The 22778-nt window shown below is 38.7% G+C and overlaps 1 protein-coding gene across 10 annotated transcripts in view; it reads right to left on the bottom strand.

Annotated features, from left to right (window-relative positions):
- Window positions 1-22778, bottom strand: part of CHD1L (chromodomain helicase DNA binding protein 1 like) — an 82928-nt gene that overhangs the window by 50810 nt on the left and 9340 nt on the right. For all 10 annotated transcript variants that reach the window (XM_072766720.1, XM_025982966.2, XM_025982963.2 and 7 more), the window contains exons 2-5: window positions 10663-10775; window positions 7744-7850; window positions 7090-7204; window positions 6450-6481 (exon numbers count right to left, since the gene is read on the bottom strand). In XM_072766720.1, the coding sequence (XP_072622821.1) occupies window positions 6450-6481; window positions 7090-7204; window positions 7744-7850; window positions 10663-10775 (367 nt within the window). The remainder of the gene's footprint in view (window positions 1-6449; window positions 6482-7089; window positions 7205-7743; window positions 7851-10662; window positions 10776-22778) is intronic.

The following is a 22778-nucleotide window of genomic DNA, read 5'->3' on the forward strand; positions in this document are numbered from 1 at the left end:
TAATCTTGCACCTAAAGGAACTGGAGAAAGGACAGCAAATAAAACCTACATCGAGCAAAAGAAGAGAGTTAAAAAAGATTCGAGAACTCAATGAAATAGACACCAGAAGAACTGTAGAACAGATCAACAAAACCAGGAGTTGGTTCTTTGAAAGAATTAATAAGATAAACCATTAGTCAGCTTTATTAAAAACAAAAAAGAAAAGACTCAAGTTAATAAAATCATGAATGGAAAAGGAGACATCACAACCAATAGCAAGGAAATACAAACGATTTTAAAAACATATTATAAGCAGCTATATGCCAATAAACTAAGCAATCTAGAAGAATGGACCCATTTCTGGAAAACCACAAACTACCAGAACTGGAACAGGAATAAATAGAAAACCTGAACAGGCCAATAACCAGGGAGGGAGGAAATTAGGCAGTCATCAAAAACCTCCCAAGACACAAAAGTTCAGGGCCAGATAGCTTCTCAGGGGAATTCTATCAAACATTTAAAGAAGAAACCATACCTATTCTACTAAAGCTGTTCGGAAAGACAGAAAAAGATGGATTACTTCCAAACCTGGTCTATGAGGCCAGCATCATCTTAATTCCAAAACCAGACAAAGACCCCACCAAAAAGGAGAATTACAGACCAATATCCCTGATGAACATGGATGCAAAAATTCTCAACAAGATACTAACCAATAGGATACAACAATACATTAAGAAGATTATTCACCATAACCAAGTAGGATTTATCCCTGGGATGCAAGGCTGGTTCAACACTCGTAAAACAATCAATGTGATTCATCATATCAGCAAGAGAAAAAGCAAGAACCACATGATCCTCTCAATAGATGCAGAGAAAGCATTTGACAAAATACAGCATCCATTCCTGACCAAACTCTTCAGAGTGTAGGGATACAGGGAACATTCCTCAGCATCTTAAAAGTCATCTATGAAAAGCCCACTGCAGGGATCCCTGGGTGGCGCAGCGGTTTGGCGCCTCCCTTTGGCCCAGGGCACGATCCTGGAGACCCGGGATCGAATCCCACATCAGGCTCCCGGTGCATGGAGCCTGCTTCTCCCTCCGCCTGTGTCTCTGCCTCTCTCTCTCTCTCTCTGTGACTATCATAAATAAATAAAAAATTAAAAAAAAAAAAAAAAAAAAGAAAAGCCCACTGCAAATATCATTCTCAATGGGGAAGCAGTGGGAGTCTTTCCCCTACGATCAGGAACATGACAGGGATGTCCACTCTCACCACTGCTATTCAACATAGTACTAGAAATTCTAGCCTCAGCAGACAAGAAAACGACATTAAAGGCATTCAAATTGGCAAAGAAGAAGTCAAACTCTCCCTCTTTGCAGATGACATGATACTCTACATAGAAAACCCAAAAGACTCCACCCCAAGATTGCTAGAACTCATACAGCAATTCGGCAGTGTGGCAGGATATAAAATCAATGCCCAGAAGTCAGTGGCATTTCTATACACTAACAATGACACTGAGGAAAGAGAAATTAAGGAGTCAATCCCATTTACAATTGCACCCAAAAGCATAAGATATCTAGGAATCAACCTAACCAAAGAGGTAAAGGATCTATACCCTAAAAACTATAGAACACTTCTGAAAGAAATTGAGGAAGACACAAAGAGATGGAAAAATATTCCATGCTCATGGTTTGGAAGAACTAACATTTGTGAAAATGTCAATGCTATCCAGAGCAATGTACACATTTAATGCAATCCCTATCAAAATACCATGGACTTTCTTCAGAGTTGGAACAAGTCATCCTAAGATCTGTGTGGAATCAGAAAAGACCCCGAATAGCCAGGGGAATATTGGAAAAAAAAAAAAAAAAAAAAAAAAACAGAGCCGGGGCATCACAATGCCAGATTTCAAGCTGTACTTTAAAGCTGTGATCATCAAGACAGTGTGGTACTGGCCCAAAAGCAGACACATATATCAATGGAACAGAATAGAGAATCCAGAAATGGGCCTTCAACTTTATTGTCAACTAATATTCGACAAAGCAGGAACAACTATCCACTGGAAAAAGGACAGTCTCTTCAATAAATAGTGCTGGGAAAATTGGACACCCACGTGCAGAAGAATGAAACTAAACCACTTCTCTTACACCATACACAAAGATAAACTCAAAATGGATGAAAGATCTAAATGTGAGACAAGATTCCATCAAAATACTAGAGGAGAGCAAAGGCAACACCCTTTTTGAACTTGGCCACAGCCACTTCTTGCAAGATACATCCATGAAGGCAAGAGAAACAAAAGCAAAAATGAACTATTGGGACTTCATCAAGGTAAGAAGCTTTTGCACAGCAAAAGATAGTCAACAAAACTCAAAGACAACCTACAAAATGGGAGAAGATATTTGCAAATGACATATCAGATAAAGGGCTAGTATCCAAGATCTATAAAGAACTTATTAAACTCAACAGCCAAGAAACAAACAATCCAATCATGAAATGGGCAAAAGACATGAACAGAAATTTCACAGAGGAAAACAGAAACATGGCCAACAAGCACATGAGAAAATGTTCCACATCACTTGCCATCAGGGAAATACAATTCAAAACCACAATGAGATACCACCTCACACCAGTGAGAACGGTGAAAATTAACAAGACAGGAAACAACACGGAGAGGGTGTGGAGAAAGGGAAACCCTCTTGAGCTGTTTTTGGGAATGTGAACTGGTACAGCCACTCTGGAAAACTGTGTGGAGGTTCCTCAAAGAGTTAAAAATAGATCTACCCTATGACCCAGCAATTGCACTGCTGGGGATTTACCCCAAAGATACAGATGCAGTGAAATGCTGGGACACCTGCACCCCAATGTTTATAGCAGCAGTGTCCACAACAGCCAAGCTGTGGAAGGAGCCTCGGTGTCCATCGAAAGATGAATGGAGGGGGGAATCCCTTGGGTGGCTCAGCAATTTAGTACCTGCCTTTGGCCCAGGGTGTGATCCCTGAGACCCGGGATCGAGTCCCACATGGTGCTCCTGTGTGGGGCCTGCTTCTCGCTCTGCCTGTGTCTCCACCTCTCTCTCTCTCTTTGTCTGTCTCTGTCTCTAATGAATAAATGAATAAAATCTTAAAAAAAAAAAAGATGTTTGGATAAAGAAGATGTGGTATGTGATACAATGGAATATTACTCAGCCATTAGAAATGACAGATACCCACCATTTGCTTCAACATGGATGGAACTGGAGGGTATTATGCTGAGTGAAGTAAGTCAGTCGGAGAAGGATAAGCATTATATGGTCTCATTTATTTAAGGAATATAAAAAATAGTGAAAGGGAATAAAGGGGAAGGGAGAGAAAATCAGTGGGAAATATCAGTGAGGGTGGCAGAACATGAGAAACTCCTAACTCTGGGAAACGAACAATGGAAAGTGGAGGTGGGCAGGGGGACGGGGTGACCGGGTGATGGGCACGGAGGGGGCACTTGACTAGATGGCACTGGGTGTTATGCTATATGTTGGCAAATTGAACTCCAATAAAAAAAATATACAAAAAAAATAAAAAATAAAATCTACTTTGTCTAAAAAATTTTTTTGTTTGTAAACATTCTATAATCTCATTACATTGTTTCTTTTTTTTTTTTTAAGAATTTATTTGAGAGAGAGCACTAGCAGAGAGACGGGGAGAGGGAGAAGCAGACTCCTTACTGAGCAGAGAACCCAATGAGGGGCTTGACCCTAGAACCCTGAGATCATGACCTGAGCCAATGGCAGACATTCAACAACTGAACCACTCAGGCACCCCCTCATTACAATGTTCCTAGACTTAAAAAACTAAATGTATATACAAGTAAGACAGAACACTGGAAAGACCACTGGAAAGATAGTAATTATGGAACTAGAAATCAAAGATCAGAGAAAGATCTTGAGTAGATGTTGGCCTTACAAGAAAAAACCCTTTTCCTCTGAGGTTACAGAGAAAATCCAGAAAACAGGTATAGAAACAGAAATCTATTGAGTCTACCTATTAAGAATGACAGTGAGAGAGAGAATTTGGGGGCAGGCGGGAGAGGTCCAAAGAGAGTAGGAGCTGAGATCATTCCTGCTAGGTATCATTTGGAGGAGAGGCACTGAAGAATTACAAGGAGTAAGTGTCCAACCAAGGATAGACAGTGGTCATGAGATAAGGTGACAAAGTGGCCATAATAAAGCACCTGGCCTGTTAGAATTAGCATTCAAAACTATTTAGATCCTATTTCCTTGTGAAGAATTGGGTATTTAAATTTTATCCTTGGTAAGCATGCAGTAAAAGCTTATTCAATGAAATAGCCTCCAGGGAAGGTGGATGTGGGCTCAGTGAAAGTAAGGAGGGAAGAACACCAAAGTACACTAAAGGATACTCCCTGAAGGGGAAGAGGTGGAGTGAATTCTAGCCCTGAATGTACAGTGGGGTGAGGGAATTTCTAATCTTCTTGACCTGACAATTTCATAGTTCTATTATCCAAAAAAATTTCGTATTTTTCATATTGGTATGTGCACAATCTTAATTCCTCATTAAATCCCTTTAGGGCAGATATTACATTACACTTTCTGGCTGTTCTCAGTGTGTGATATAGTAATATACAAAATAACCTTGTCAAGTATATCAAAAGAATAAATCTGTGTCCCTGGGGTTCATACTGTTAGCAACATTATAAATGCCTCCTTATTACTTAGGTTCTTAAATTCATGTGGAATGGATTTAAGATGGATGATCTAATATAAAAAGATTGTATTTCTGATGAATAACGTGAAACTCCAGTGCTAGATAATTTGAGAAGGTGTACCTGGTGGTTTTGTTTGTTTTTTTCTGCAATCAGTATCAGATGTTTATTTATTTATTTATTTATTTTTCAGAAGATCTCTTTAAAAGTCTCCTTAGCACTGCATGCTGCATCTGGATGTCTAATTTGCCATTATTAGCAATGTAGCCCTGGCTGGGTAATCTAATCTCTTACTTTCTTCATCTATAATGTGGACAATACATAATACCTAACTACTAGGGTTTTCATGAAGATTATGTAGGATAATTTAAGAACCCCAAAACATTTATGTCCCCATCTTCTAGCCTTTTGAGACTTCCCACATCTTGCCTTGTATTATGGATATCCAAATACTGCCTCTCCCTCTAGTGGAATCCATGTCCTGTTAGGGAGCTCTATAATTTACTTTCCCGGCACTGCTGGCAACTCCCAAACAGCATCTTTCCAAAGAAAAGATCTTCAACAAGTATTAAGTTGGATATTAAAATAAAAAAAGAAAAAGAGAGGGAAAGCCTATTTTCTTCTTAAGAAAAGTAAGATAATGTGCTTACTTAAATGAAACTTAAGTGAACCAAAATACAGGGCGGAAATCATGAAATCTATGACTGGGCCTTTAATATCTCAAAATAAGATGAAAATAGAAATCCAACTCCAAAGAACTTGGATGAGAATTAACATTTAAAATACTGATAAAGCACTTTAAAGACAAAAGTTTCTGAATAATAAAGATGCAAATCCCCACCTAACCACATCATAACTACGCATGCAATAGAGAATGAAATCTTGTCAATAAATCTTTTCTTATCCACCTAAAGTATGGCTAATGTTTAAAATTTACATTGGAACCTGTAGTCTTGACCTTATACTGCAACATTATTACCCCAAGTATCAGATGGTATGAAGAATTAAATCTAAGTTTACTATACTTTATGAGCTGATATGAAAGCCTGAAAGCTAAGCACTTAAAAGTATATTTAAAACTTCCTTAAAATCGAATTTTATAGCACAAACTGCTTTAGGACATTTCTAGGAAAAGGCTCAAATAATTCACTTCCTATATTATAGTAAAATCTCCAAATAGCAGTCCACAGAAGATATGCGATTTACAATGTAAAGAATCTAGTATTGGGCAGCCCAAGTGGCTCAGCGGTTTAGCACCGCCTTCAGCCCAGGGTGTGATCCTGGGTCCTGGGATCAAGGCCCACATCGGGCTCCCCACATGGAGCCTGCTTCTCCCTTTGCCTGTGTCTCTGCCTCTCTCTCTCTCTCTCTCTGTGTCTCTCATGAATAAATAAAATCTTTAAAAATAATAATAATAATAATAATAATAAATTTAAAAATTTTAAAAAAAGAATCTGTATTTATTAACCACATACCATGTACATCTTATTTAACCCTCACAACAGCCATCTGAAGTGAGATTTAATTATCCTCATTTCACAGATGAAGAAGCTGAGGTTCATTAAGGTTAAGTAACCCAAGGACACACAGCTAATAAGCAAGGGGCTATAGAGCTGGACTCCTGTTATGTCATTTGCCTGCAAATAAAACTTGTGGAAGACAAACCAGGAAGATATACCAGACATACCATAAAAGAGACAAAGTACTAAAACGTAAAGGAAAGACATGACTCTCATGATATATTTAAGTTTCTGAGGCAGGGCAACATACTCACGATTTTAGAAATGATGAATCTTTCAAGCAAATCTGAAAAATTAAGAGAAAAGACACAGTATAACTAGTATTAACTGATACTATAAACTAGTTTTTTTTTTTGTTTTTGGTTTTTTGTTTTAGCTAAATCCTGCAGTTTAAGAGAGTTTTACATCTGATTCATTCACCAAGTAAAAAAAGTTCGGAGCATAATTTTTAAGTAACACTATCTCAAAGGAAAACAAAATATGGGCACAAATAAGTGGAAGGTCTTGTTTATGGTGACTCAGTCTTCACTTAAGAGAATAGCAGCTTAAAATGAAACTGGAATGGAGTGTCCTCCACTTCCATCCTGCAATAACAGAAATGCCTCAGCCCACAAAACCCTTTCTCCCACCTGCTTGCTCCTTCTATTCACTGGCCAAGTGCCACCTCTTCCCTTGATGCACAAGGAAAGAGGGAGAGATAGCCAACTAATCCAGAACACAATGGTCGTCCTTCACTTTCTTTGTTCATGGTCCCTCTCTAAGAATCTAATGGAAGTAGACTTTTCTCCCAGAAGAATGTATGGTCTCGAAAAAAGTGAAATTTAATTCCAGTGGATTCTACAACTTCTGTGGTCCCAAGGTAAGAGATCTTGCTATAGAGAAATAAATGGATACCTCATAGGTAGTTAGCAGCACATGAAAACGTGACTCTTGTTTTAGGTCTTGCTGTAGGCGGGCTCTTTCCTCCTTGTCACCTGCATACATTACACAGGAAAGCCCTGGAGCAAATCTGAATCCAAGAAAAGAGGTAGATGAACACCAATGCAGGGCCAAAGGGAAGGGAGGACATATCTGGAAAATTACATTTCCTTCAAGGATTATGGACATGCAGACTTCATGATGTCCTACAAGCAGAAAGAGTACTAGGATCTGGAATCTTATCTAGGGTAACATTAAACGTATAGGTAAGTTTCTGTGTGAATAGGTGAAGGGCTGGATGAGTATCTATAAGGGCACTGTACTAATTCTAAAATTTTTTTTTCCATGTTGGTTATTTCCCAAGTCACTGTGAAAAAGATGGTTTCTCCTTTAGTTCAGCAAAATTTACTGAGTACTGATCTTCAAATTGCCAAACAGTAACAAAAACATCCACTGAACCCTCCCCACCATCAGATTTTTTTCTCTACCTACAATGTCTCAGGTCTGAGTTTTCTGGAAGAAATAAAATCACTAGTTGGGACAATATGCTGGTAGTATATTTCACAAACTACCCAGAAAAAAATCTTAATCAATGAAAAAAACAAAATTTCAGCTACATTTGCTCTGTACCTCTCCATCTCTTCTGTCCAATTGCTCAAAACAGACAAGGGGCAAAGAATCAGAAATGGTCCTTCATCATTTAATCTTCCTGCCAAGTAAATGAAGAGAGCAATAGTCTGGAACACACAAAAAGAAGGCAGTTTTTATCACATTTCAACATGAGAAACAACCACAAAGTTCCCATGACCTTGAAGGGAACACAAACGCATACAGAAGATTTAGTGTATAAAAAAATAATGTACAAAAAAAAAAAAATGTACAATTTTCCACACATAGAGTCCTCCATTTCTAACATGAAATCATATAAGCCTAAATATATAATTGCCAAAGAAATTTATGGTACTCAATTACATCAATAGTTAACAAACAGTGGTGCTCAGTATTTATGTAATTGAACCCTGTACTGCAAAAGGAAAAAATCAGGAAAGATACAGAAATAAATGAAAACAATGCAAATAATGCACAAAATCAAGAATACTCTGAAAACATGAGGCAAGAATGTCCAAGATGTGACTCCCACGTGGTGGCCTCTGCTGCTTGCCACTTTCTCCTGAGGGAAGATGTTCTCCTTCCTAACTTCTTCCCCCATTTCCCTAATGTTTTCCTTCCTTCTGCCTGCATTTATAGAGCACCTTCTATTTGTTAAGCACTATTCCAAGTTCAAGTATATAACAGTGAATAAAACAGACAAAACTCCTAGCTCTCATGGAGCACACATTCTATGAGGAAAACAAACAATAAATAATACCTCGTAAACTTAAGTAGGCATAGAAAACAAAAATCTTTATAAAGCCAAACAGGCATATTTTAGGACATGGCTATACATACTTTCAACTAGAAGTTTTTTTTAAGAGGTTGCTGTGATATACAGAGAAAATAGCACTTTATAAAAAAATGTTTGAGGAGCCCCCATCTCCAAATGCTGAACCATTCTGAGAAAATCTATCCTAAAACTACATCCAAAGTCCCGAAAAAGCTATATATCCAAAGATGTTCACACAAGGTTAATATAGCACAAAAAGAGGGGACACCGGCCATTTTTCTTCTATAGAATATTTAAATTAATGATGAATTCTCTTAATGGAATATTAGCAGAAGATGACTGAAGAATATAAAATAGATAATCACAATGACAATGTTGGATTAATAAAATACAAACTACCTTTTAAACCACTGCTATTCATACTTAATGGTAGAGTGTTGTGGCTGTAGGGTGACAGTTACTTTTTAACTGAGATTACATTTATTTTATAATGGAAATAATTTCCTTTTAAAAAAAAACATTCCTTTTTTAACTATCCATTGCTTCTCAGCCCAGGTTGTACCAGAGCAATCACCCAATAAGTACTTCCTGGAATAAAATCATTCTGTTTAGCTTTTGCTGAGGATACTATTGGGAGAAAATTTATCTTTTGTTAACCATAAACCAGATGTATCTACAAAATTAATTTAGATTCATTACTGAATTCTATTAAACATTTATAGAAGAAACAATGCCAATTCTACACAAATTCTTTTAGAAAACCAAGAGGACAAAACTTCTCAATTCATTCTATGAGTCCATCTTTACCACAACACCAAAACCAAAGACATTTTAAGAAAAGGAAACTACAAATATTTTTCGTGAAGACAGATGTAAAAATTCTAAACAAAATTTTAGTAACAAGAATTTGGTGGTATATTATTTTTAGAGGACACTTAAAGTAGAACTATATGAACACTCTGGAGAAAGGTAAAGGACAAGTGGAATTTGCTGGCTCCGAACGAAGTCCAAGGGATTCCCATGTACAAAGCAAAGGAGACTGCAGGGAGGGCTATGTACACGATCCACGTAGTCTCATAGCTTGGCTCCCAGAGACATTCAGCATTCAGTAACCTTACCTTTGTTCTAGCTCCATAGCTCTCATGTTAGCAATGTACTAGAACCAGATTTATTTGCCTGAGAAACCTAAAGGTGACAAATGAGGCCCTTGAGGATACCATACTCAGAAGTCATTTTGTATTCTGAATAACCCCAAGATCAATGAGTTATATCTGGCTTAGATAAAGTAGTAGTCTCCAACATGTAGTCAGACAGAATGTGTAGAACTTTGTGCAGAACTGCTCCAACTGGATCTTTATGTATGTGAGGTCAGACTTACAAGGGGCAGTTGACCTTCTAAAGGAACCAATTACACCTTCACTCATTCTAGGTGTTTACTGGTAAAACCTTTTTGGTATGCATAAACTTTTAAGCCCATGGTTTCTGATCAACTGACCTCTACTGTATATCTGGACTTTACTGACTTCCTTTAGTATCCTATAAATGAGTAAACCTTGTGTGACTAGCCCAAGAGATGTCTGTGTCTGGACTTTAATCCAACCCTACCACTGACATCTGTCAACACAGGGTTGTGTTGGTGATCATCCTACCAGAATAATCAATCTAAACACATCACCTGCCTTAGGATCAATGCCCAAGGAAGCCACATCTGATCCTCTAGGTCTCTAGACTGGGTCCTCCCACCAGATGGCCGAGGCATTTTAGAAGACAGGATTCTTCCTCTGCACTTCTTTACTAGCATGCCAGAGAAAAGGGAAGTAGTCCTACCAACTACTGAAGAAGGGAGATAAATATTAGAAGTGATCCAGTTATTTAAACAGAAGTATTGCTAAGGAGGGCAGAGTCCATTTGATCCCAGGGGACAGGTATATTTACATAGAGAAAAACCCTGCCCATTAATTGCAATCCTATGTCAAGTGACACAGTTCAAAACCATCCCAATACCTAGAAAAGTCAATTCCAAGGCCATGATCTTATAACAAAGGTTCAGGCATTTCACCTCCTAGGATAAAAACCCATAGTAGTAGCTAGCAGCTGGAGGTAGTAATGAGTTGTGAAGAGGTATTTCAATGGACGTGAACAGTGGTCACTCCACAGTAACATACCTGGCATGTCTTACCCAGGCCCATCTCATCCCCCAGGATACAGCCATTCTGACAATGGAAGCACCGGGCGAGCCAGTTGACTCCCTCCAGTTGATAAGAGCGTAGACGAATCCCTAGAAACAAAAAATATGGCAAATCTGAAAAGCAGCCATCTCAGCACACACAACCTATCTTCTAACACTTCAACTAAAGAACACACAGCTGTATCCTTTGCTAGGAACTTCCAGATGTAAACATGTGCTGACTTTCAAATGACTTTTTTTTCCCTTCCAAAATGACTTTTCGAACAGCTTTAGTCATCATTATATTTGAAGCCCTAAAACAGCCTCTCTGTGTCACAGGATCCACTTGACAGATAAGAAAGTCAACCTGGGATTTGGCCTCTACATTGCCTGGCTCTCCTCCATTCTAGGAAAGAGGCATTACTAATGCAACATAACCACAAACAGCAACACTTGGAGGTTATATGCACCTGGCTGCTTAACTGTAACCATTTAAGTGTGCCAGGGGTGCTAAAGGAAAAAAAAAAATCAAGAGGAGACTAGATTAAATTGTTTCAATAGAGGAGCAGCCCTGCTAAGAACTGAAATGATGTTGCATAGAGTACATTTAACAATGCATGAGAAGAGCAGAAAATATCTGAAAAATCCACATGGAGCTTCTGCTCTTTCTCTTCTTTGGGAAAAAATAACCCAATTTCCAAGAACAACCCTTTCTGGGGGAAAAGGAAGATCCCAAACATACTTTAACAAAAACTCATGAACTCATGACCTTTAAAAAAGAAACCAGACAGTGTGTAAGTGTGTATGTATGTGTATGTGTGTGTGTGTATATATATACATATAATAACTGTAGAACATTAAAAAATGAACAAATTATTTTTATTAAGCACTTGCTAAATCAAGGAAGAGCACAGCAAATACTTTACAAAAATTGTCTCATTTGATACTTATCACAATCTCATGTACTAGGTATTGTCCCCATTCATAGGTAAGAAAATTCAGATAACTGAGATTCCAGTTCAAGATGGCAGTGTAGGGGTGGTGGTGAGGGGATGGGCAAAATGGGTGAAGAGAAATGGGAGATACAGGCTTCTGCCAGATGGCAGCTGCATTTGTAATGAGCATATAGAGAGCACAACATATAGAGTTGAATCACTATATTCTACACCTGAAACTAATGTAACATTGTGTGTCCAACTATACTCTAATTAAAAGTAAACAAATAAAAGTAATTAAGAATTAAATAACGTTTTAAAAATACTGGAACATAGGAAGATCCCAAACTTACTTCCTCCCAAGATACACCAATCTACAGCTACATATGGAAAAATTTCCTCTGAAAAGAACTTAAAAACTGTGTTGCAGGGTAGGGAAAAAACCTAAAACTTAAAAACTGGCCGAAGGACTTCTTCACCATAGGCAAAAGAGAGGGAAGCCACATTGCAGAAGGCAGGAAAGGCTGAGACACAATCTCACAATAAACCCCACCCCCAGTGATCTGAACCACAGTCAGGAGGGAGTGAAGGGTTCACACCTCACATTGGGCATCCAACTCTTAAGACCAGCACCTCAGAGTGGAGTGCCTGAGTGTCTCAATTGGTTGAGTGGCCAACTCCCAATTTCAGCTCAGGTTGTGATTTCAGGGCTATGAGATACAGCCTTGAATTGGGCTACCTGCTCAGCGGGAAGTCTGCTCCTCTCTCACACCTTCTGCTCACATACATGAGCGTTCACCCTCTCCTCTCTCTCTCAAATAAATAAATAAACCTTAAAAAAAAAAAAAAAAAAGGACAGCACCTGAGAGGAGCCCCCCAAACACCTGGCTTTAAAGACCAATGGGCAATGGCATCTGCAAGACCCATAAGGATGTGGTAAACTGAAGAACGACTCTAAAAGGACCTGCATGCAGACTCACCGGCCCCAAGGCCCAGAAAAGCAGCAGCTCTCTGAAAAGTGCTCAGCCTTTCTATGAAAAAGACTCACTTCTTAACTGTAGAGTATTGTGTGAGGGGCAGGGGCCTGCTGGGGTACTCTCCAGGGATGGAGGCTGGTGGGCACCATCTTCTTGCACTCTTTCTGCCTTGCTAAAACAAGAAGGCATTATCTCGTTTTTTTTTTTTCTCCCCCAGCTTTTTTTTCTTTCTTCAGCGGATGTCATCTTCACCTTATCCCTTTGCATACTCTAGAACACCAATATCTCCCAGAAGGGAGCTTCTACACACATTTCATGTCCTAGTTTTTACTCCTGGTGACCTGGTTTCTACAAGTGCTACCCAGAGGATACTCCTTGAGTGACTGGCTCTGGAGGCTAGGAGGGCTTGTGTTGCTGGGTCCCATGGGACAGTAATAGGAGATTCTGTTCTTGCCAGACTACCACCCTCAGGGCACTGAACAGCCAACAGACAGAAACATGCCCCCAGTCATTCTGAGAAAGCCTCTTTGCCTGTCCATGAACTTGGCCAGAGAGGCAGGCTTCTGGTTTGGCACACTTACAGGGGCCTACTGAGTTGATCTCAGGGAACAGAATATGGTAGATGCAATCTTTGCACTTTTCCTTAGTCTCATCCAATTCACCAAATCCTTCCAAAAAGAAGATCATATCCTTCTCCGGCAGGCCATGATTTTTGCAGCTATTACCCAGATACATCTCTACATTGTCTAGCTCTGGTGACTGGCAGGGTTTACAGCCACGGATTTAGAGGACTCCTAACTAATGAAGAGAGAGTTCTTAAACAGCTACCACCCCCAGGGCACAGCAAGAGGCAGCAAGCCCAAGGGCTCAATCTTTCTATGAAAGAGGTCTATATATCTATGTCCTGAGGGACAGCTTATCAGACACACCTCTAAGGCTGACTATAAAGCTTTCCTGAGACCTAGGAAGACAGGCACTATGTTCACACTCTCACTCTGTGACTCCAGAGTGCCAACACCTCTACAGGGGAGCTCTTATACATGTCTGGTGCACTGGTTTTTCTGACTGCCACCCAAGGGATTTCCTGTGGCTGCCTGGCCTGGTGGCTAGGGGGATTTATGTTCCGGGTCCCACAGGTCTATAACAATGACATGGGATGCTGCCATCCCCAGAGCAGTGAACAGACAAGAGACTGAAACATCTGAAAAGACCTTCTTACTAGTCCTGGAACTACAGCTTTGGGGTGGTCTTTACCTTTGCTCAATCTAGAGGCTACAAAGGTGCTCTCAGGGAACACAGCCTGGATGGTACCATCTTTGCACTCTCTGCCTCCCGGCTATAGCTCACTGAAATCTCCCAAAAAGGTGCTTACATACTTGTCTAAAACCCAAATTTTGTCACTGCTGCCCAGCTAATACCTTAAAATTGCCTGGCTCTCAGGGAAGTGGGGTTTCTGCTTGCAGTCCAACAGAACCGTATATATTTGCATTCTTTTTTTTTTTTAAGATTTTATTTATTTCAAAGAGAACACACACAGGTGAGGGGAGGGGCAGAGGGACAAGCAGACTCCCCGCTGAATATGGTGCCTGACACAGGGCTCTATCTCAGGACTCTGAGATCATAACCTAAGCTACAGTCAGACACTTAACTGACTCAGCCACCCAGGCACTCCAGGACTATCATTTTATGCATAGAAATCAATACAGAGAGATAAGCACAATGAGGGAACATAGGAATACGTTCCAAATGAAAGAACAAATAAACTCCTGGGAAAAAACTTCAAAGAAACTGAGTTAAATAATTTACCTGATAAAAGAGTTCAAAGTAATGGTCATAAAGATGTTTATCTAATTCAGGAGAAAAACAGATGAACTACATAAGAACTTCAACACAGAGACCAAAAATATGAGTTCCAAACAGAATTCAAACAGCTAAAGGACACATTAACTGAACTGAAAAGCAAAAAAAAAAAAAAAAAAAGTATTTAAAAAACCAACAACAGAGGAGTTCAATAGCAGACTAGAGGAAGCAAAAGAAAATACCTGTGAACCTGAAGACAAAGCAGAGGAATTCACCTAAACAGAGCAGCACAAAGAACAAAAAAAAAATTTTTTTAAATGAAGATACCTTAAAGGGACCTTTGAGACAACATCAAACACACTAACAGATGTATTATAGGAGTCCCAGAAGGAGAAATGAGAGAAGAGGAGGGAGAAAACTTATTTAAAGAAATAATGTCAGTTTTCAAGGAAGATGGTGAAGGACTAGGGAACTCTAGTTTCATCTGGTCCAGGAATTCAAGTAGACAGGTATCAAATCATTTTCAACACCTGTGAACTCAACTAGAGATCTAAGGAAAGAATTGCTGCAATTCTACAAACAGAAAAGTGACCATTTTTTAAGAGGTAGCAGGTACAGAGAAGTGAGTCTGAGGTGATATAGAGGAAGATAGAATCTAGGGAGGGGAGCCTCCATAAGCTGGCTCCTGGAAAGTGAAAAAGGAGTCTATAAAGTTTGGAGACTCAAAACGGGGTCTCCTGCCTGAGATAAAAATGCTTGGTGTACAGACTACGTGAACACAGAGTGTGGAGGGAAACCAGGGAGAAAAGAGTGATTACTTTTCTGTGAGGGCTCACTGAGGAGTAGGGGGTACAAACTTTCATCTCCAGGGCTAGAGATTAGGGCAACAACATTGTCATTTTCATTTCTATCTCTGAAAGTAGTACACAAAGCCTTCAAGGAACAAAAGCCACATAGAGCAATCCGGAGCCTCTTACACTGAGCTTGGCCTCCTGGTAAGGGGCATGCAATTCCACCTGAGCAATGACACCTAAAAATCAGCACAAAACACCTCCCCCCCCCCCCCCCGACCCCGCCACCCTGGAGAAGACCAGCAGAAACATTTGGCTAATACCAACTACACTGATCACAGTTTTGTGCCGATCACAAAACAGCAAAACTCCATCACTAGGGGAAAACAATATATGGAATTAATGGATTTCCTTCTCATGATTCTTTAGACATTCAGTTTTAAGTTAATTTTTCCTTTTGAACTAATTTCTTACTTTATCAACTTTTTTTAAGTCCTTTTTAATTTCTATTTTTACATTTACTTTTTAAATACGTTTTTAATTTTTGGCTTTCATTCATTCATTTCATTCGATTTTACATCTTGTATATAGATATATACAAGAGTATATATAGAGAGAGAGAGATAGATATACATATATACCTTTTTCTTTCTTTACAATTTTGGGATCTACTTTCTTCTAACAAACAGACCAAAATACACCCATGATCTAGTGTATCACTCTATTCTGTTCACCTGTTGGATTACATTCTCTTGTTTCTTTTTTCTTTCTTTTCTGGTTTCTGATCTCTTCCGATTTGTTTCGTGTATACCTTTCTGGGGTCATTGCTATTTTTGTATTTTGTTATCTCCTTCAACTATTTTCTTCTGGACAGAATGACAAGACTGAAGAACTCACCCCAAAAAACAAAACAAGAGGCAGTACTAACTGCCAGAAATTTAATTAAGATGAATATAAGTAAGATGTCAGAACTACAATTCAGAAACAAATGTAAGACACTAGCTGAATCGGCAAAAAGCATTAGAAGACATTAGAGAATCTCTTTCTGGAGAAATAAAAGAACTAAAATCTGATCACGTTGAAATAAAAAAGGCTATTACTGAGATGCAATAAAAAATGGAGGCTCTAATGCTAAAAGAGGCAGCAGAGAGAATCAGTGATATACAAGACAAAATAATGAAAAACTAAGAAAAAGATAAAGAAATACTCGATCATAAGTGGAGAATTCAAGGTAAGTGATACCCATTAAGCAAAACATTAAAATAATTGGGGTCCTAAGGAAAAAGAAAGAGAGAGAAAGAGGGACAGAAGGTATATTTGACCAAATAATAGCTGAGAACTTCCCTAATCTGGGGAAGGAAATAGGAATTCATGTCTAGGAAGCACAGAGAATCCTCTCTAAAAACCAATAAAATCAAGTCAACACCTTGACATATAATAGTGAACTTTAGAAATTTCAGACACAAAGAGAAAATCCTGAAAGCAACTTGGGACAAGACGTCTTTAACATACTATGGCAGAAACATAAGGCTGACAGCAGACCTATCCACAGAGACCTGGCAGGCCAGAAAGGGCTGGCGTGATATATTCAGGGTGCTAAATGGGAAAAATATGCAGCCAAGAATACATTATCCAGCAAGGCTGTCATTCAAAGAGATAAAAGAGCTTCCAGTACAAATAGAAACTAAAAGACTTTATGATCACTAAATCAGCCCTAAAAGAAATATTAAAGGGAATCCTGCAAGTGAAGAGAGAGTCCAAAAGTAACATAGACCAGAAAGAAACAGAGACAATCTACAGAAACAGGGACTTTACAGGTAGTACAAGGGCACCAAATTTATATCTTTCAATAGTTAGTCTGAATGTAAATGGGTGAAATGCTACAATCAAAAGACACAGGGTATTAAATTAGATAAAAAAGCAAGACCCATCCATATGCCATCTACAAGAGACTCATTTTAGACCCAAAGGCATCTCCAGATTAAAAGTGATGGATTGGAGAACCATTTATCATGCCAATGGACATCAAAAGAAAACTGGGATAGCAATCCTCATATCAGACAAATTAGATTTTAAACCAAAGACTGTAGTGAGGGATAAGAGGGACACTATATCATAACTGAAGGGTCTATCCAACAAGAAGATCTAACAATTATAAATATTCATGCTCCTAACTTGGAAGCAGCCAATTATATAAAACAATAACAAAATTAAATAAACATTCATAATAATACAGTCATAATAGAGGACTTCAACAGCCCACTCACAGTAATGGAAAGATAATCTAAGTAGAAGATCAACAATAAAATAAGGACTTTGAATGACACACTGAACCAGATGGACTTCATAGATGTTCAGAGCATTCCATCCTATGGCAACAGAATCCACATCCTTCTTGAGTGCACACAGAATATTCTCCAGAATAGATCACATACTGCGTCACAAAATAGGTCTCAACTGTTATCAAAAGACTGAGATTATTCCCTGCATATTTTCAGACCACAATGCTTTTAAACTTAAACTAAGTCACAAGAGAAAACTGGGAAAGAAGTCAGACACTTGGAGGTTGAAAAGCATCCTACTAAGGAATGAATGGGTCAACCAGGAAATTAAAGAAGAATTTTAAAAACTCATAGAAACAATGAAAATGAAGACACAACTGTTCAAACCTTTGGGATACAGCAAAAGCGGTGCTAAGATGGAAGGATATAGCAATACAAGCATTTGTCAAGAAGCAAGAAAAGTCTCAAACACACAACCTAACCTTACACCTAAAAGAGCTGGAGAAAGAACAGCAAAGAAAGCCTACACCCAACAGTAGAGAATTAATAAAGATTACAGTAGGAATCAATGAAAAAGAAACCAGAGAACAGTAGAAAAAAATCAACAAAACTAGGAGCTGGTTCTTTCAAAGAATTATCCAAAACGATAAACCCCTGGTCAGACTTATCAAAAAGAAAAGAGAAAGAACTCAAATAAATAAAATCATGAATGAAAGAGGAGAGATCACAACCAACATGAAAGAAATACAATCATAAGAACACATTAAGACCAACTATATGCCAAAAATTAGGCAATCTGGAAGAAACTGATGAATTCTGAGAAACTTAGAAGCTGCCAAACTGAAACAGTAAGAAACAGAAAACCTGAACACATAACAAGCAAAGAAATTGAAGTAGTCATCAAAAACCTCCCAAAAAACAAGAGTCAAAGCCCAGATGGCCTCCCAGTGGAATTCTAACAAACATTTAAAGAGAAATTTATACCTAGTCTTCTGAAGATGTTTTAAAAAAATAGAAATGAAGGAAAATTTCCAAACTCATTTTATGGGGCAAGCGTACCTTGAAACCCCCATCAAATAGGAAAATAATACACCAATATCCCTGATGAACTTGGATACCAAAAATCTCACCAAGATACTAGCAATAGTATCCAACAGTACATTAAAAGGGTTATTCACCACAACCAAGTCCGATTTATTCCTGGACTGCAAGGGTGGTTCAACATCCATGGATTAATCAATGTGACACTACATTAATAAAAGCAAGGACAAAGGCACCTGAGCATCTGTCTTTGGCTCAGGTCGTGATCCTGGAGTCCTGGGATCAAGTCCCACATCAGGATCCCCACAGGTATCCTGCTTCTCCTTCTGCCTATGTCTCTTCCTATCTCATGAATAAATAAAATCTTTAAAACAATCAATAAATAAAAGCAAGGACAAGAACCATATGATCTTCTCAATATATGCAGAAAAAGATTCTGACAAAGTACAGCATCCTTTCTTGATTAAAACTTTCCACAGGATAGGGCTGAAGGGAACATACCTCAGTATCATAAAAGCCATCTATGAATGGCTTCCGTGGGGAATTCTATTAAACGTTTAAAGAAGAAACCATACCTATTACACTAAAGCTGTTCAGAAAGATAGAAGATAGAAGACAGAAAGAGATGGAATACTTGCAATCTCATTCTATGAGGCCAGCACCACCTTAATTCCAAAACCAGACAAAGACCCACCAATAAGGAGAATATCCCTGATGAACACAGATGCAAAAATTCTCAACAAGATACTAGCCAATAGGATACAACAATACATTAAGAAGATTATTCACCATAACCAAGTAGGATTTATCCCTGGGATGCAAGGCTGGTTCAACACTCGTAAAACAATCAATGTGATTCATCATATCAGCAAGAGAAAAAGCAAGAACCATATGATCCTCTCAATAGATGCAGAGAAAGCATTTGATAAAATACAGCATCCATTCCTCATCAAAACTCTTCAGAGTGCAGGGATATAGGGAACATTCCTCAACATCTTAAAAGTCATCTACGAAAAGCCCAGGGCAAATATTATTCTCAATGGGGAAGCACTGAGAGCCTTTCCCCTAAGATCAGGAACAAGACAGGGAAGTCCACTCTCACCACTGCTATTCAACATAGTACTAGAAGTCCTAGCCTCAGCAATCAGACAACAAAAAGAAATAAAAGGCATTCAAATTGGCAAAGAAGTCAAACTCTCCCTCTTCACAGATGACATGATACTCTACATAGAAAACCCAAAAGACTCCACCCCAAGATCGCTAAAACTCATACAGCAATTTGGCAGTGTGGCAGGATACAAAATCTATGCCCAGAAGTCAGTGGAATTTCTATACACTAACAATGACACTGAGGAAAGAGAAAGTAAGGAGTCAATCCCATTTACAATTGCACCCAAAAGCATAAGATACCTAGGAATCAACCTAACAAAGGGGTAAAATATCTATACCCTAAAAACTACAGAAAACTTCTGAAAGAAATTGAGGAAGACACAAAGAGATGGAAAAATATTCCATGCTCATGGATTGGAAGAATTAATATTGTGAAAATGGCAATGTTACCAGGGCAATTTACACGTTTAATGCAATCCCTATCAAAATACCATGGACATTCTACGGCGAGTTAGAACAAATTATTTTAAGATTTGTGTGGAATCAGAAAAGACCCCGAATAGCCAGGGGAATATGCCCCATAGCTGGGGGCATCACAATGCCAGACTTCAGGTTGTACTACAAAGTTGTGGTCACCGAGACAGTGTGGTACTGGCACAAAAACAGACACAAAGATCAATGGAACATAATAGAGAACCCAGAAGTGGACCCTGAACTTTATGGTCAACTAATATTTGGCAAAGCAGGAAAGACTATCCATTGGGAAAAGAACAATCTCTTCAATAAATAGTGTTGGGAAAATTGGACAGTCACATGCAGAAGAATGAAACTAGACCATTCTCTTGCACCATACACAAAGATAAACTCAAAATGGATGAAAGATCTAAATGTGAGACAAGATTCCATCAAAATCCTAGAGGAGAACACAGGCAACACACTTGTTGAACTTGGCCACAGTAACTCCTTGCAAGATACATCCACAAGGGCAAGAGAAACAAAAGCAAAAATGAACTATTGGGACTTCATCAAGATAAGAAGCTTTTGCACAGCAAAAGATAGTCAACAAAACTCAAAGACAACCTACAAAATGGAGAAGATATTTGCAAATGACGTATCAGATAAAGGCCTAGTATCCAAAATCTATAAAGAACCTATTAAACTCAACAGCAAAGAAACAAACAATCCAATCATGAAATGGGCAAAAGACATGAAAAGAAATCTCACAGAGGAAGACACAGACATGGGCAACACGCACATGAGAAAATGCTCCGCATCACTTGCCATCAGGGAAATACAAATCAAAACCACAATCAGATACCACCTCACACCAGTGAGAATGGGGAAAATTAACAAAGCAGGAAATCACAAATGTTGGACAGGATGTGGAGAAAGGGAACCCTCCTGCACTGTTGGTGGGAATGTGAACTGGTGCAGCCACTCTGGAAACTGTGTGGAGGTTCCTCAAAGAGTTAAAAATAGATCTGCCCTACGACCCAGCAATTGCACTGCTGGGGATTTACCCCAAAGATACAGATGCAATGATACGCCGGGACACCTGCACCCCGATGTTTATAGCAGGAATGTCCACAAAGGCCAATCTGTGGAAGAAGCCTCGGTGTCCATCGAAAGATGAATGGATAAAGAAGATGTGGTTTATGTATACAATGGAATATTACTCAGCCATTAGAAACAACAAATACCCACCATTTGCTTCGATGTGGATAGAACTGGAGGGTATCGAAGAAGGACAAACATTATATGGTCTCGTTCATTTGGGGAATATAAAAAATAGTGAAAGGGAATGAAGGGGAAAAGAGAAAAAAATGAGTTGGAAATATCAGAAAGGGAGACAGAACATGAGAGACTCCTAACTCTGGGAAACGAACTAGGGGTGGTGGGCGGGTAGGAGGGCGGGGGGTGGGGATGACTGGGTACGGGCACTGAGGGTGGCACTTGATGGGATGAGCACTGGGTATTATTCTATATGTTGGCAAATTGAACACCAATAAAAAATAAATTTATTTAAGAAAAAAAAGCCATCTATGAAAAGCCCACAGCAAAGATCATCCTCAATGAGAGAAAAGTTCAGAGCTTTTCCCCTGAAGTCAGGAACACGACAAGGATGCCCAATCTCACCAATGTTGTCAATATAGTACTAGAAATTCTAGCCTCAGCAATCAGAGAACTAAAAGAAATAAAAGGCATCCAAATCAGCAAAGAAATTAAATTCTCACTCTTTGCAGATAACAAGATACTCCACCCCAAGATTGCTAGAACTCACACAGCAATTCAGCAACATGGCAGGATCTAAAATCAATGCACAGAAATCAGTTGCTTTTCTATACACTAATAATGAGACAGAAGAAAGAGAAATTAAGGAATCGATACCATTTACAACTGCACCAAAATCCATAAGATATTTACAAATTAATCTAACCAAAGAGTTGAAGGATCTGTACTTTGAAAATTATATAACACTCATGAAAGAAATTGAAGAAGACACAAAGAAATGGAAAAACCCGTGCTCATGGATTGGAAAAACAAATATTGTGAAAATGCCTATGCTTTCAAAGCAATCTACACATTCAAAGCAATCTCTATCAAAGTGCTATCAACTTATTTCACAGAGCTGGAACAAATAATCCTAAAATTTGTATGAATAAAAAAAGACCCAAAATAGCCAATGGATGTTGAAAAGAAAACCAAAACTGGTGGCATCACAATTCCAGACTTTAAGGTCTATTATAAAGCTGTAACTATCAAGAAAGTATGGTACTGGCACAAAAACAGACACATAGATCAATGGAACAGAATACAGAACCCAGAAATGGACCCTCAACTCTATGGTGAACTAATATTCAACAAAGCAGGAAAGACTATCCACTGGGAAAAGAACAATCTCTTCAATAAATGGTGTTGGGAAAATTGGACAGCCACATGCAGAAGAATGAAACTGGACCTTTCTCTTAGATCATATACAAAGATAAACTCAAAATGACTGAAAGATCTAAGTGTGAGAGAAAAATCCATCAAAATCCTAGAGAAGAACACAGGCAACACCCTTTTTGAACTTGTCCACAGTAACTTCTTGCAAGATACATCTATGAAGGCAGGGGAAACAAGAGCAAAAATGAACTATTGGGACAAAAAGGATAAAAAGCTTCTGCACAGCAAAAGA

Source organism: Vulpes vulpes, chromosome 8 (assembly GCF_048418805.1).
Source record: "Vulpes vulpes isolate BD-2025 chromosome 8, VulVul3, whole genome shotgun sequence".
NCBI lineage: Eukaryota > Metazoa > Chordata > Mammalia > Carnivora > Canidae > Vulpes > Vulpes vulpes.